The 15,632-nt window shown below is 52.6% G+C and overlaps 1 protein-coding gene across 8 annotated transcripts in view; it reads right to left on the bottom strand.

The window, feature by feature from the left end:
• The window catches only part of Sema4b (semaphorin 4B), a 39,191-nt gene that overhangs the window by 17,923 nt on the left and 5,636 nt on the right, over nt 1–15,632 (bottom strand). For 2 of the 8 annotated variants that reach the window (XM_023710414.1, XM_023710392.1), the window contains exons 2-4: nt 12,992–13,027; nt 7,256–7,394; nt 6,581–6,820 (exon numbers count right to left, since the gene is read on the bottom strand). In XM_023710414.1, coding sequence (XP_023566182.1) covers nt 6,581–6,692 — 112 coding nt within the window. In that variant the 5' untranslated portion in view covers nt 6,693–6,820; nt 7,256–7,394; nt 12,992–13,027. Of the gene's footprint in view, nt 1–6,580; nt 6,909–7,255; nt 7,457–12,991; nt 13,028–15,632 lie in introns of all 8 variants that reach the window. The other 6 variants (XM_023710393.1, XM_023710396.1, XM_023710408.1 and 3 more) reach the window with 4 other exon arrangements.

The raw sequence follows: 15,632 nt of genomic DNA, 5'->3' as shown, positions 1-15,632 counted from the left end.
CTCTCTCTCAAATAAATAAAAATAAAATAAAGTTTAAAAAAAAAAAAAAACCAAAACAAACAAACCCAAGAAAATAGCTCAACCCCCAACACTAAAGAGGAAAAAAGAGGGGGGCTGGGGAGATGGCTCAGTAGAATAAGCACTTGCCTGGCAAGTGCAAGGGTCTGAGTTCAATCCAGAGTTCAATCCACGGTTCTGAAAAAATAAAAAATAAAAAAAGAGGAATGCCTCTCCTAGTTGCCCATGCCAAGGGCCCATCCTGACCCCAGGTGGCCTATATGTGGTGGGTTTCTGCCACAGCAGCACAGGCTGTAGCAATCCCCCCAGTATACCCCCAGAATCATGGTTAGCACCGCCATTCTTTGACCAGGGTCCACTCTCTTCTGAGGCCTCTGCCCACAGGTCCCACTCTCTTCTAGAAAGCCCAAGGAAACTAGAGCTGCCAGACACAGATGACCTCAACTGCAGCCCCCACCTCCTCAGACTTACCCAACTCAGACAGCAGTTTTCTTCAACATCCATTCTAGAAACCTCTGCACCTTCCCCACTCCTTAGGCAAACTTTCGAAGAGAACAGCAGAAGCTGGCTGTCCCCACTCCTCCCACCTGCTCTCCCCCAGGGGCAGGCCCCACATTGGTAGGGTAGTGGGCAGGTGGGTGTCAGCCCTCCAGAGCCAGGGATGGCCTTACCCAGTGTGTACCCAAACTGTCTCAGGGGTTACACCATGTCTCTTTTCTGGACCTCCACCCCCTCGAAAACAGTACTTTGGCACCTTCAGTAAATTAAGTAATGTAATCCTACCATGACTGTGATGGGGTTAGATTTGTGGTCTCCCTTTTTCAACTAGGAAGTGGTAGGACTGGGATTCGAACCTATGCCCCCACCTCAAGTCTGTTACTAAGTACCTTTCCACTCTCAGGACTGTGTTCCGGAAGCTTCTTGCTCTCTGGGGTTGGGCATCAGCCCTGCATCTCTCACTCTGATAGCAACAATCCATGCCCTCATGTCAACCACACAAGGCTCCTGACCCCAAGCCCCTTCTTCCAAGGAGATCCTCTGTGAACACCACTCCTTCCAGTCATCCCCTTGGCTTGGCATCTAGTATCTCTGTACCTCCACTGTCTCCATGCCCTTCCCCCATTGTAACTGATGACACAGAGCTGCAACTCAAGGTCCCCTCTGTCATCTCTAATCTCAAACCAGGCAGCCACCTCAGTCTCCAAGGTCCTTCCCTTTGACTCATGCACATGCACCCTAAGACTCCGCTCCGCCGTCAACAAGAGGCCTTCCTGGATCTCAGTTCCTTCTCGAGTGCCCACAGTTTCTGTTCACACCTCACGGTGCACCAGTGACACTGTCTTTTCCATCAAGCAGAGACACCTCCAGCATCAAGACTGAGTTTTAAGGCCAGGGAGATGGCTCAGTAGAATAAGAGCTCCCCTGGCAAGCGTAAGGGTCTGAGTTCAATCCGCGGTTCCACCAAAAAAAAAAAAAAAAAAAAAAAAAAAAACGAGTCTTGCGGTATTTGTATCCCATATTTATGTCAGGTGAGTTCAAGGGAATTAGGCCGCAAATGTTTACTGACTGAATAAATAATGCCAGAACACTCTAATATGAAGTGCTCTGGTCCAGAGAGGGGCCTCAGATGTGAAGGGAGGCAGAAGGCATAAGACAGTCAAGATCATCACTGACCAGCTGTGTGACCCCAGCAAGTCACCCACCCTGTGTAAGCCACAGGCCCCGTGGGATGGCTGGAGATAGAGACAGCGCATCTCCGGGTGCCACACATGTTCAGGGTCCCACCTCCTGCTGCCTTTCCTCCCCATGCCCCTGACCTTACTCCTGTTCCCCTGCAGGATTGCCAGCCCACTTTCCTGGGCAACCTCACATGGCCACTCTAGCAGGAAGCTAGGGACATGGGAGGGGACAGCATGGCCACCTGGAGGCATGAGTGAACACCTCTGCAGAGGTGGCTGTTGCTGAGGCCCTGATGCTTACTGTGCTATGGAAAGGGACCCAGCCTTGCCAAATCTTCAAAGCAGCCAGAAATCTGAATTTTTATATAAAATTTCCCAAGTTTTAAATAGCATTAATTAAAATTTTTCTGAGTCACTTAAAGGCCAAACAAAATATATGTTCAGGCAGGCTCTGCCCCCGCCTTGTCTGCAAACCCCGTCTGAGACATCTACCCAGTCTCTGGGTGCCACGTCCCCAAACACATTTGCCGCATTTGTAACCTCAGCCATGTCCTCAGAGGCCTTGGCTGGCCCCACACCCCCTCCAGAAGTGACCCCAATCTCTTTACCAGATGGGCTCTATAAGCCAGCAGTGACTTGGGGCTGAGCTGGGCCTTTCTGTTGCTTTGGTACAAATCAGCAGAAAGGTTCTGGAATTGAGGAGCTGGCTCCAGCGTGGCTCCTATCTTTCCGAATGCCCATCCTGGCAGCAGAAGATGCAGGTCCTCTTCCACACAAGACAAAGTAACCCATCCCCATACACAGGAGCATGCCTGGCACAGCTGGCGCTGCCCAAGGGGTGGGCTTCTTCCTCCCCCATTGGCTGTCTCCTGAGGATGGGTAAGAGGGGACCAAAGACAGGAGACAAGTTGGTGACTGGCCTGTTCTGAGTATGGCAAAACTTGGAACAAGGGCTTCCTTCTTTCACCACCATCCTGATGGAACCGCGGGCCACATGCCCTCCCTCTCGGAACCCCACTGAGCTAGACAGAGGAGGGGCCTCCAGGAACCCAAAAGTGCAGAGCACAGAAAAGATCAGGTCACAGGCTTGGGAAGCAGAACTCCACGAGGAAGACAAAACACCTCCTTCTACGACAGCCAGTGACCCAGGATGTCAGACAAGACAACCAAAGCTTGGTGCCCATGGCAGCCCTGTATCTGTTACCTCCTGCTACCTTTTCCTAGGATGTAGTATGGAACAATAGCTGTGTCACCAAGTACCAGAGGGGCTTGGCTAAAGCCCTTGTGGTAGAGATGGTCACATACAGCAGTGGCTTTATAAAGTGTCAGGTACATCCCAGCACCTCAGGAGGGTGAGGTAGGAGACCTCAAGTTCAAGCCAAATCTGGTGTCCCAACACTGTGTAAGCTTAGAGTGCTAATGTGTTGGCACCCAGGCTGTGTCCACCAGCTAGAAAGGACAGGGGTCAGGGTGCAGATCCAATGGGTCAGAGGCAATCCCTGGGACAAAGAAGTCCTTCGTCAGAACACAAGAACCAGGGGCATATGAAAAATGGGCTACATTAAGCAGGACCCCTAGCCACGAGCCAGCCTGTAGGGGCCTTGCTGTGATTTCTATGCCAAGGGAGGGTAGGGCTACACTGCTTGGCCCCTTGTGTGGAGGCAGTGCCTCCAGCCTTGGCTCCTAAGATAAGGATGCTCACAGCCAGCCCCGCACTCAGGCGGCAGGCACCAAGCTGGTGTAAATAAACTCACCAAGCCAGGTGGGCAGGAGCTGCCAGCACAGCAGACGGGGGACGCCGATCCCCTCCACGAGGACACACACGTGCCAGGCACCATGCCAGACACTTTACATACATTATTTTGTGTAATTCTCTTGGAAGCCAGGAGGTAGGTCCTGCTTGTACTATGTTAGCAACCCGAAGACAGGTTTGGGGGAGGCCGGGAGCTGCCCTGGGGGGTGCATTTAGAGAAGGTGGTAAGCCAGCTTCCCCAGCCAGAGTGCCAAGGAGCCTCTGAGAGGCCAGCTGATGGGACTCAGGGGAAGGCAGACTCAAGCCAAGTTGAGCCACAGCCAGCCAGCATAAGGCTAAATAAGGCACCAGCAAGGGGGCCTCTTGGGGCCTTGACCCCAGGTGCTTGCTGCAGGGTCGGACCAGCAGCTGCTTAGTGCTAAGCACTCTGTTCTTTCCTCAGTGGGGCTTTGTGACCACATCTGCAGGCCATGGTTTCTTTCCAGATCCCATGCGCAGAGCGCTTTGGTGAGACACTTCTGGGGCAGAGGAATGACACATTTTGGTAATCTAGTTGCCAAACAGGAGACCTCTAACCACAGGATCCCTTCTTCCCATGAGGCCAGGCTGCCCTGCTCTGGAGCACAATCAGTTTTCTGGAGTCCACAGGGCATTTTTTGGTACAAAAGAACTTAAATTCATACTCTCCACCAAACCATGCCCTTCACAGACTTCAAGTGACTAGATTCCCTGAGGACTGCCCCTCAGGCTCCTTTCCACTGGGTGAGAACACAAGACCCTCAGGGGGCCCTAAGACTGTGCTAGTCACCAATAGTGACGATATCCACGATGAACCCCAGAAGCAAAGTACAGGGGAAGCTCCACTTTAAGGACTGCTGTAAACCACAAACATGATGCATGATAGCACCAAGTCCCAAGGGCTCAGGGGATACAGTAGTGGGAGGACAGGTGGCAGGAAAGGGGGCGTGGCCTCCAACTCCATGCCCTTCTCCCTAGAGACGCAAGCAGGAAGGCCCAAGGGCCCCAGGCCAAGCATCAATGGCCACTACAGGCTTGCCCACAATGGGCACAGTGCCAGGAACATCTAACAAGCCCCGAGGGATGAGGCAGGAAGCTGCCTCGAGCCACGCTTTGAGGGTGCGCCTGCTCAACTACCAGAGATGCCCCATGGGGTCTCGAAGGTAGCCCCAGGATTGCAAGTAGATGGAGGAGAGGAGTCACAAGGGCCAGGAGGAAGCCCAGGTGGGGGAGCATTTGGGGTGTGCAGCCCAAGCAAGTGAGGACATGTGTTCACCAGCCCAGGTGGCTGGGGTACAGCTCAACTACTCCAAGGCTTTGGCAGAACTAGAAAACAGGTCCCCTTTAGCAGGCCCTGCCCCAAGAACACAGTGGGAGGGGTCTTTTCCTCCAGGACCCCCAGCCTGGAGAAGAGTGTGGCCTGCATTTCAGGCCCTCCCAATCCTTCACTGGACACTGGCATAGGGCACAAGATGCATGCCTGTCTGCTGCAACCTACAAACACACAGGGATGAGCCACGTAGGAGGTGCTCACATGCGACAGTCGCACCTACTCCAGCCTGGACCTAGCTCAAGTGATCCCACTCCTGGGGCTGCGTACCTAATGCCTAGCAGGTCCACTCCTGTCCCCAAGTTGCTCCCGGACTCTGCTTTTTCTTCACCCTGAGAGCAGACTCTTTTAGTTCCTGTGATGGACAGTCCTGGCAAGCTGGCTCAGCTTTCCCAGGGCACTAAAAGTTCATCGAGATATCTGTTGAGGTTACCTCCTCGCCTTCTCCCAAGGCTAAGAGGGTGTAAGTGAATCGTGACCAGGACAGAAGTAGCAAGGTTGAAGGCCTGGGTCCAGACACACCTGTTCTTCCTTGCTCACTTCCTGAGCTGGAGCACTAGGGGTTGTGGTCAGACTAGCACCCGAGCACTGCCCCACCAAAGCAGAACCACCTAGCAAGAAACAGAACTAACATTTTCGGAGTGGTTTCTCTACCAAGTCCTTCTAAGGACTTTTCAAACACGTCATGAATTAACTCTCCCAATCCTGAGCTAGTTGCAGTAATTATCCCTATTTTACAGATGAGGAAATCAAGGCCCAGAGAACTTAAGTAGCTTGTTCAAGGTCACATGGGTACTAAGTGGCTGGAACCCAGGTCATCAACAATGTTTCAGATAGAGGTTCAGATACGGTTACTCTGGGCCACAGGGCCCTGCCTTAATTTAAGTGCTGATTCTAACCTTTCCTGTTGTAAATAGGATGCTTTTAGGGGTGGGGATGCTGTAAGAAGAGAGTCTGGTACCGTTTGTCTGTAACCTCTAATTTATATGTGCTTTAACCTAATTCATTCTATGTGACAATCAACAAGTTTAAGGGCTTGGAAAAAAAACATCTGGCGGGCATTAATCAGCCGGATGCCCAGGTAACACCTAGTTTCACTGAATTCAAAAGCTACTCTTGCAAGGTACCGGGCCAGAGCCCATTCTGTGGATGGAAAACCCCTGCAGGGAGCAAAAGGTATTCCCTTGACCTGAAGTAGACATAGGCTTGAGAACCAAGTCCCTCTGATTTCTAACCCCAAGGCCCCAAGAGGGGCTGGAGAAGCTACCGGATACAAGGGAGCAGACAGAGAAGGCCTGGGGGGGGGAGGGGGAGGGCAGAGGCCAGTACCAGTAAAGGAGTCCACCCTCCAGGTCAGCACTCCCAGGTCATTGTAAAGAAATCACTCCCAAGGCCTGGGGACGCAAGGACCCACGGCTGTCCTGTGGCTCCCTGGGAAGGGGGTGTCAGAGCCCCAAGTGGTGGAGAGCAGGGATCTGGCGCCAGGCTGCCCGCCTTAGCTCCCGGCCCTGCCGCGACTTGCTGGGAAAACCAGGACCTCAGTGTTTATAGTGGTTCCAGCGCCGCCCCAGCACCCTCCACCCCGTGCCGAGTTCTGGTCAGCGTCAAAGACCCAGCAGGTAGCACCCGCGGGCCGCGGGGGTGGCACCGAGGAGCCCCTCCCTCCTGGCCCAGAACGAAAACGGAAGAGAGGGGCCGCAGCCCGCAGCCCCCTGGCCTCGCAGGGACAGAGGAGGGGGTCGGCGGCCGGCCCTCCCGGTCCTCCTTTGTCGCGGCACTTACCCAGCGGCAGGCTGATTCGGGGGCCGCGCGCCCGCGCCGAGGCCGGCGACAGGAGTAGCAGGGCGAGCAGCGGCAGCAACGGCGGGGCACGGGGCGAGCTCGGCCGGGACATCGCGGGGCGTCGGGCTCGGTTCTGGGCGGCGAGCGACGACGTCCTGCTGCTCGGGCTCAGGTGGCTCCACTGGCGTCTCCGGGGGCGGCCCCGCCTCGCAGCCAGAGCCCAGGCCTCCGCCTCCGGACCTGGGGGAGGGGCGCGGTCACGTGTGCAGCCGCGGGCGCAGGGTCCCCGGGTCCCCCGAGTGCAGTGCTCCAGCCAAGTGAGCGTCCACTGCCAGAAGCACGCGGGGCCAAGTGAGAGGGGGAAGAAGGAGTCACAACCTCCCCTGCCGTCCCCTCCCTGCTCCCGGTGCCCGGCCCGCCCCTTCTCCCTTCCTTCTTCCTGGGCGCTGGAAGCCCGCGGGGGCGCCTGCTGGGTGCAGTCTGCTCGAGTGAGCCCGGAGAGGACGAGAGGACGTAACCCCCGGCCCTCACCTCCCGGGCCTCCCACCACCCGGTTCGGTCCCCCTGAGGCCCTCCAGGGACCCAGCGCCAGTCCAGGTGTGGATCTGCGGCCCGAGGGAAAATCAGGCCTCGTTTCCTTTTCTGCCCCCACCCGTGCGCGCCCCTGGCACCCACCTGTCTGAGACAGGCTGCACTCTGCAGAGCTGGGGCAGAAGCAGGCGCTCGCGGCTCGCGAGTCCTGTCTCCTCAAGGGTCGATACACCGCAGGTCTTGGCTCCGTGTGCGCTGCGCGCTGGCACTTAGACCAGGTCCCCTGCGGGGTTGTCCGTGTTTAGAATTCTGACCACGCGAAGCAGAGCACGCGAAGGCCGGGGGCTGGGCAAAATTAGCTTAAGTGGGATAATAGGATTTAATGTACTGTGCTGCCAAGAGGCTGAGTCCTTCTCCACAGCCTGCACGTGGCCTGGTGGGGGACAGGACCCTCGAAGGCCGCAGTGCAATCCCAGAGACGACCAGCCACCATCCTCCTAGCTCCTAAGTTCCCGGCTCCGGAGCTCAACTCTGCAGGCCCCTGGGCTTCCCAACTGTCGACCTGACCCATTAGGGGATTCTGAAGTCAAAGAGTTGGAAATTCATTAGCATTACAAAACACAAGACCCAGCCGGATGGTGAAGTGCACTGATCACAAGATAAGTGGCCTTTGGGAAACCTGTTTCAGCTTTTTCTGACTGCGCCAGGATTTTACAGTAAGATGTAATTTCTCCTGTAGTTACAGCCAAATGGAATTTGACAACCTGCAGCAGTCATTTCCGTGGCGGTGGAGACCACTTCTCCAGGAATTAGCTGTAACTGTAGGCCAGCTTCTCTTCAGCCCAGGCCAAAATCGCTGTACTCACAACCACTCCTTTCCTGTCCTCCCAACTCCTGAGGGCTGCCACAACCTGTCCCACCGCAAGTGACCATCAGAGTGGACAGAGCACTAAGACGGGGGTCTGCGTGTTTCCTGCAGCCATGGCACGCCTGGTCTATGAACCCCACCTCCCCATGTCCTTCTGTGGCCCTTTAGCCTGCTGCGGCACCCAGCACCTGTGGGTCTCCCATTGCCTAGGTCTTGGATGCTTTGCTTCTATGACTGGAGCTAATGCATCTAGAACCAAAGATGTCCCCAGTCTTTCCAGTCTGGACCTCTGCTTTGTCCTGAATTTCCAGGGCCTCAACCCTTTTATTGGCTGACAGCTCACCCAACATATCCCAAATGACTTTCCTAATTGCCCCCTTTTTTCCCCCAAAACAGGATCCATCTGCAGCCTCCCTCATCTCATCTAATGGCAACTCCATCTTTCAGTTGCTCAGGCTTAAAAGCTCTACTCCGGTATTTTCTCATTCCTCACATCCAATCCACTAGCAAATCCACATTCTGACTACTTACTACCACCCTGGGCCCTACCTCTCTTTTCTGGCTACTCCAAGAGTCTTACTAACTGGTCTTGCTTTCTCCTCTGGTCTACACAGTCTGTTCTTAACACTACAGCCACAGTGAGCCTTTAAAAGTGAAAGTGAATGGGCTGGGGAGGTGGCTCAGTGCAGTAAGTGCTTCCCTGGCAAGCGCAAGGGCCTGAGTTCAATCCCCGGTTCAGCCAAAAAAAAAAAAAAAGAAGTGAAAGTGAAGCAGGCATGGTGGCCCACATCTGTAATGCCAGCACTAATGACGCTGTGGAAGAATGATGGCTGTGAATTGGAGGCTATGCTGGGCTAAAAGTTAGGTTCAAGGCCAGCCTGAACTGCATAGTGAAATCCTGTCTAAGAAAGGCAAACAAAGGTAAAAGTGAAAGTCAGGTCATGGATGTCTTTTGCTCAAAACCCTTGAATGAGCTTGGCTCAGTGACACACACCTGTAAATCTTAGCATTCAGGGAAGCTGAGGCAGGAGAATCCCAGTGAGGGCACTCTAGTTAATGAGTGGGATGCTGTCTTTTTTCCTTTTTTTTTTTTTGTCTTTTGAGACAGTCTCCTTATGCAGTTCAGGCTGGCCTTGAGCTCACTTTGTAGCCCAGGCTGGCCTTGAACTCCTAATTATCCTCCTACCTTAGTCTCCCCAGTACTGGGATTACAGGCTTGGGCCACCAACCTGGCAAGGTGCTATCTTAAAATAAAAAAGGGGGGTGGAGATGTAGCTGAGTATGAATCCCTCCAATGCTCCCCTTCTTGGGGAGGGCAAAGGATGACAGGGAAGGCAGGGATGTGTGCTTGTTGGATTTGTTAACATATCCCAAACATCTAGAACGGTGCCTGACACGTAGTAGGCTGACCCTCAACAAAGACTGGGTGAATAAGTGAATCAATGAATGTTATCTAACAGACACAGAATACTGTTGACTCATGTTAACCAATGACAAAAACTACTTTGATACCACCTTCTAGTAAGTAAAGGGTTCCCCCAAACCTAGTCATGTAATTAACTTTTCAACCTCATCCAGGACCTTCTAATTCTCTCCCTGAATTCTGGTTCTGACCCAGATTAGATCCATCAAGGTCATATTGGTTCTATTATACATCTGGTTTCCCCTCCCAGTTTTGAGTCATCTGTAAATTTAATTAAGGATCCCTTCTGTCTTTACACAAGTCACTGACAAAATTATGAGCAAGGAGACGCGGCATCCAGATCTTTGTTTCCACACGCCACCCTCCAGTGAAAGGAACCAGGACTCCTTAGGAAATGAAAGGGAAAGGGGAAGGGCACAGTACAGAAAGCATTTTGTTGTATCAGAAAGACCAAAAAATAAAAAATAAATGGGGTCAAGTCAAAAGGACAGAACCAGCTTGATGGCCACTTTGAACATAGACTGGCAAAATGAAATAATGGATTCTAATGCATCAAATTAAAATGCAATCCATTAGTCCACTGTGAAACTCTGAGAGAGAATTAGCAGGGAAAGAAAGGAAGCTTTTCTCTACAGAAAAATGCTGCCTGATAAATGCAGAAGAGATGATAGGACTAGAAAAATCTAGATTTAAGCAAGGATCACTGGGGGATGTGGAAACTTGGGGTTGGCAGTTACATGTTACATTATGTATTAAACAAGGCCTCAAAGTGCATCCCACTGATGACTTGGTAATCTCCAAAGGGAAAATGTGTCCCTAAGGGAGAGGTCTGGCACCTACCAATTTATGGTTACAAGTCCTGTTGCCAGCAGTAGGACTATATGACACAGTTCACCCCTGGTAGGAGGCAAGAGGTACAGAATGTCAGTCCTTCACTCAATCCTTGCCAAAAGTGCCTAACCCAGATCTAATAATGAGGACACAGCAGATCATCATGGGCCAGTGAGACAGCTCAGTGGATTTAGCCAAGCACAGGGACTGGGGTTCGATTGTCAGCATGCTGTGTTGCCCACCCCCAGGCACTCTGAGCTAGCCATGGAGACAGGGCATGATGGTGCAGGCCTGTAATCCCAGCACTGGGGAGGTTGAAAACAGGAGGATCGCTAGGTGTCTAAGGTATAGTAAGACCCTGTACCAAATACATTAAAGAAAAAAGTGAAATGTCATGAGATCTGCAACTTACATTCTTTTTAAAAAAAATTTGTGTGTGTGTGTGTGTGTGTGTGTGGCCAGCTCAGCCCACCAGGGGGCGGGGCTGGCTGGCATGTGGTGCTGGGGGATTGAACCATGGTCCCTGTGCTTTGCTAAGCTTGTTCCAAGTAGGTGCTTTAGACCACTGAGCCATCTCACCAGCCCCCAACTTACTTTCAATTTATTTGGCAAAAACAAATTGTGTGTATATTGTATAGAAAGCACAAAAACATGACTGTGACATAACTGTCTTTTGTGTGTGATATCTGGGATCAAACCAGGGAACTTTTGCTTGCCAGGCAGATGCTTATGCTGCTGAACTACATCCCTGGCCCTATATGGCATAACTTTAACAACTGCTCAATACTGGCAAAGTCTTTGTGCTAATCTTTTGGGAGTGGGGGGGTAACAGCGGATCTGACTGTAATCTAGGGCTTAGACTCACTAATAGCCCAAGGTTGGCCCCAAACTCACAGTGATCCTCCTGCCTCAGCCTCCTGAGTGCTGGGATTGCAGATGAGTGCCACCAGGCCCAGCTTGTGCTAATCTAGTTCTTTTTTTTTTTTGGCGGTACTGGGGATTGAACTCAGGATCTTGTGCTTGCCAGGCAAGCGCCTATTCTACTGAGCTATCTCCCAGGTCCTGTACTCTAGTTCTTTACTTAGGAAATAAGAGGTGAATGGGATGCCCCAGGACCTCCATCAGGTCTGATCACTGCCCCTATGGTTGGAGCAGTGAGCTCTGTGTTCTTCTTATTACACAGTTTAGCACATGTCTCCATATTTTCTGTAAGAATATTAGAAAGGATTTTTTTTTTTTTTTTTTTTTTTTTTTTGGCCTGGCTCAGGCTGCTCTAAGGGCTGGTCTGGGGATTAAACTGAGGCATCCTGCGCTTGACTGCGTTTGCATAAGCAGGTGCTTAAACAACTGAGCTAACTGGCAGGCCCCCCTATAGGAATATTAGGGAGAAAAATGGTAAGAAATCTCAAAATCACAGTGCCAGCACCAGCACTGGCTCTTCTGCCTTCTGCTCACTGCCTGCCCCACCAGTGTCTGTTGAGAGCCCGGTCCCAGCACCAGGCAGCTCCTAGGACACAGTGTGGTAGAACTGCCTGAGCACACTGGCAACACAGGGCCTGTGTGCTGGCCGTCCTCCCCACGGAGCCCAGGAGGCAGGGGCCGACACAGCCTTGCTTGGTGGCTAATTATATTCTCCTCAGGGCTGCCCATGCTTTAGAAGTGTGCTTTATGCCAGCTGCAGTGACAGGTCCCCCGTGTCCGGAACCCCTGCTGCCTAGCACGGCGCCCCAGGAGGAGCACCACAGGACTGATGACAAGAGTCCACCTGCTGGCTTGGGGTGAGGGGTCCTCCAGTCTGCATCTCTGCATGGCAGTCTGGCTCATGTGTTCTCCCCAGACCGGAAACCTAGGAGGGCCGCTTACAGAGAAAAGTCTCATTTCAGTGGACTTCCTGTGCACAGAGTAGTTCGCAAGCCAAGGACCTGTCTGTTGCTTCCTCTGCCACTTTGGATGGAGGCAAGTCTTTCTCAGCCAGGTCGGGGTTTATAAAGAGCTCAAGAGGCAGCTTGGAAAAGGAGCACAGCAAAGAAAAGAGAAGAAAAAAGCAACATTCCCTCTGTACCCACAACCTGGCCCTTCTGCTTGCTTCTCAGATTCTCTCCCATGCACACCCAAGAAGTTCAAAGACAGAACAAAAAGTAAAATGGGCACCCCAGCTGGGCATGGTGGCACACGCCTATAATCCCAGCAACTGGGAAGCAGGAGGATCAATGTGAGTTCAAGGCTAGTTTAGACTACATAGTGAGGGCCAGCCTGATAGCTCAGCAGATTAGAGTGCCTGCTTAGGCAGATGCAGGGGCCAGGGGTTCTATCCCTGGCCTGTCGTGCTGGCCCTGCCCCTGGAGCACTCAGACAGTGACTGAGACTGGGCATGGCAGTGCGCACCTGTAATCCCAGTGCTTGGGAGGCTGAAAACAAGAGGATCACTATGAGTCCAATCTATGTAGTGAGACCCTGTAGACTCTAAAGGCCCTGTACTAAATACATTAAAAAAAAAAAAAAAAAAAAGACTACATAGTGAAACCCTGTCTCAAAAAAGCAAAACAGGGCCAGGGAGACAGCTCAGTGGAATAAGTGCTTGCCTGGCAAGCACAAGGTCCTGAGTTAAATCCTTGGTAACACACACACACACACACACACACACACACACACACACACAAAAGGTAAAGTTTCAAAAACACAAAACAACAAAAATAAGCCAACAACAAAAAATAAACATGAGGGGCTGGGGAGATAGCTCAGTAGAATAAGTGTTTGCCTGGCAAGCACAAGGGTGTGTGTTCAATCCCTGGTTCTGCAAAAAAACAACAAAAACAAAACAAAACAAAAAAAACACATGTGTTGTATGCCTATAACCCAAACACTTGAGAGGCTGAGGTAGGATTGCTGAAAATTCAAGCCCAGTCTAAGCTACATAGTGAATTCAAAGCCAGCCTGAACTATATAGCAAGATCCTGTCTCAAAAATGAATGAATGAATGAACGAAGGAGTAACACATTGCAATCCATTGTACATAGACCCAGACAGAGCTTTTCTATGGTGAGTGATGTCAAGCTCACATGCCTGTAGGGATCGGGAAGATCAGGGGTGAGGAGATAGTCTGTTTCTTGATATGGGGCTGGTTTTTCAGGTGTAGACAAATGTTAAAATGGGTCAGGCTGTGATATCTGCGTGTTTCACTGTACATAAACTTATACTTTATATGCAATGCCACACAAGCAAGGAAGAAAAAGAAATGATGGAAGAGGGAGAGAATGACGAGATATAAGAAAGGCTACCAGAGAATAGGCACAAAGCGAGCACAAATGCAAACAGTGTACAAAAGAGCTCAGCTGCCTGCTGCCTCCCTGCCCAGCTCAGCACAAGGGAAGGCGCATGGTGGAACCTTCCATCCAGGGCACTGACGGCCTTGCCACCCACCAATAACCCAGAGTGCCACCTTTAACCTTAGTACTCAGGGAGGCTGAAGCAGGAAGAACACATGTTCCAGATAGGCCTGGTCAACTTAATAAGACTGTGTCTCAGTATTTTTAAAAACTGGGTGTGAGGGCGCCAGGGAGATGGCTCAGTGGAATAAGCGCTTCCCTGGCAAGCACAAAGGCCTGAGTTCAATCCCCAGTTCTGAAAAAAACAAAACAAAACAAAACAAAACTGGGTGTGGGGCCAAAGAGATAGCTCAGTGAACTAAGCACCTGCTCAGGCAAGCACAGGGACTGGGGTTCGATCCCTGGCACCACAGGCTGTGCAATCCTGTTCCTAGGTATACTGAACCAGCCAGGGAGACCAGGCAAGGTAGTGCACACCTATAACCCTAGCATCAGGGAGGTTGAAAACAAGAGGATCGTTACAAGTCCAAACTGTGTAGTGAGACCCTGTACCAAATATATTAAAAATAATAATAATAATAAAGTGGGTGCGGATGTAGCTCAGTGTGAAGATACTAGAGTCAATCCCCAGTATACCCTTTCACACACATGCGTGTACATACACACGCACATACACATGCTTGCAAAGCATCCCTAGGTCCAGCCTTTGCTATCCCTAGGCTCAGACAGGAAGTTCTTGACGTGGATGGCCCCGTGGCAGTCCCCAGCCAGGCCTGCCTGCTCCCTTCCCACCAGGCAGCCAGCTCTCACTCTCAGCTCCCAGTTCCGCTCTGGGAGTTGTTGCTTTGTTTGCTGCCCACAGGGAGGGGCCTCCTGCCAAGCCCAGTGGAGCTTGAACCCAGAGGTCCATCCACCCCTCCTGGAGTAGACTTGGCCTCCTCCCATTCCCGGGTGCTGGCTGGCAGGTTGCCCGGGCAGGCCTTGCAGACATGAGCTGGCTGCAGCCCAACTCTGTTGGCCGGGGCCCCTGCCACCATCCCCTCGCAGCCCCAAGCTCTCCTCCCATGCCAACCTGCAGCTGCAGCTCCCCACCCTGGCCTGGCTGGGCACACTGCTGCCATCTCTGCCCCAGGGGGCCAGGCAGCACCACAGCTGTGGCACCGAGACATTCTGCTGGGGAAGCAATAGCAGCTGGCACACCCTGCATGGTTTAAAATTAGCCAATGGCTGCCAGGTCCTGGGGCTGTAGCAGAGGGCACCCGCCAGGGCCAGTACCAACAGGGCTTTTGGTTCTCCTGGGCAGCTTCCAGCAGGGTCTGGCTATAAGCATAAACACATGGCCTCACCAGGTTGGTCCCAAGCCCCGAGCTATCCCCTGCTCTTTCTTTTTGCTCCTATGAGGGGTAGGAGCACTATCTCAACCAGGCCATACAGTCACTCGGACTCATTCCCCATCTGCCATGGGAATCCTAACAGTACTCCAGGAGTACTAACAAGTACTGATGTTCACTACCTACCTGTGAGCTGGTTGCGGCCTATGAGGACACAGGACCCATGCAGTGAGCGCTGTGCTGGCTCCTCCTGAATGTGCCGTGTCCCAGCTGTGCCTGTCTGTTCATGTTCAAGCTCACCCCTCCACCCCATCTAAAAGCTGCCCTGTGGCCACCAGTGCTCTCCCTATCCCAAAGGCTGCCCCAGGACCCTGTTCCTGGCTCTGCCCAGCAAACGGGGTGCTGAGGCCGCAGCTCCCACAGAGGGGAGAACCAGCCTGCCCTGCCCAGGTGTGCCCGCCACCCAGCACCAGCACCACCCCCACGGGCCTGTTGGGACCTGAGTGCCACTCCCTGGGTGGGGATCCCCGCCCCACAGGGCTGTGATGCAACCAGCAGGGCTAAGCCTGTCCCTGCTCAGGCAGGGCAGGACATGAAGTTGCCACTGTCACTCTCTTGCACTCTCAATGCAAATGCAGGGGGTGCTGATGGGCTGGCACTTGGTACCCGTTACCCTGAAGGGGTGCTCAGGGACTCCTCTCTGCTGTTAAAGCCCTGCAGCCATAGTGGGAGGTGGGGATGC

The sequence above is a fragment of the Octodon degus genome, unplaced genomic scaffold, assembly GCF_000260255.1.
Source record: "Octodon degus isolate 3935 unplaced genomic scaffold, OctDeg1.0 scaffold00002, whole genome shotgun sequence".
Lineage (NCBI taxonomy): Eukaryota > Metazoa > Chordata > Mammalia > Rodentia > Octodontidae > Octodon > Octodon degus.
Note: the sequence above shows the minus strand (reverse complement) of the source record. Positions and strands in the feature narration are given on the sequence as shown.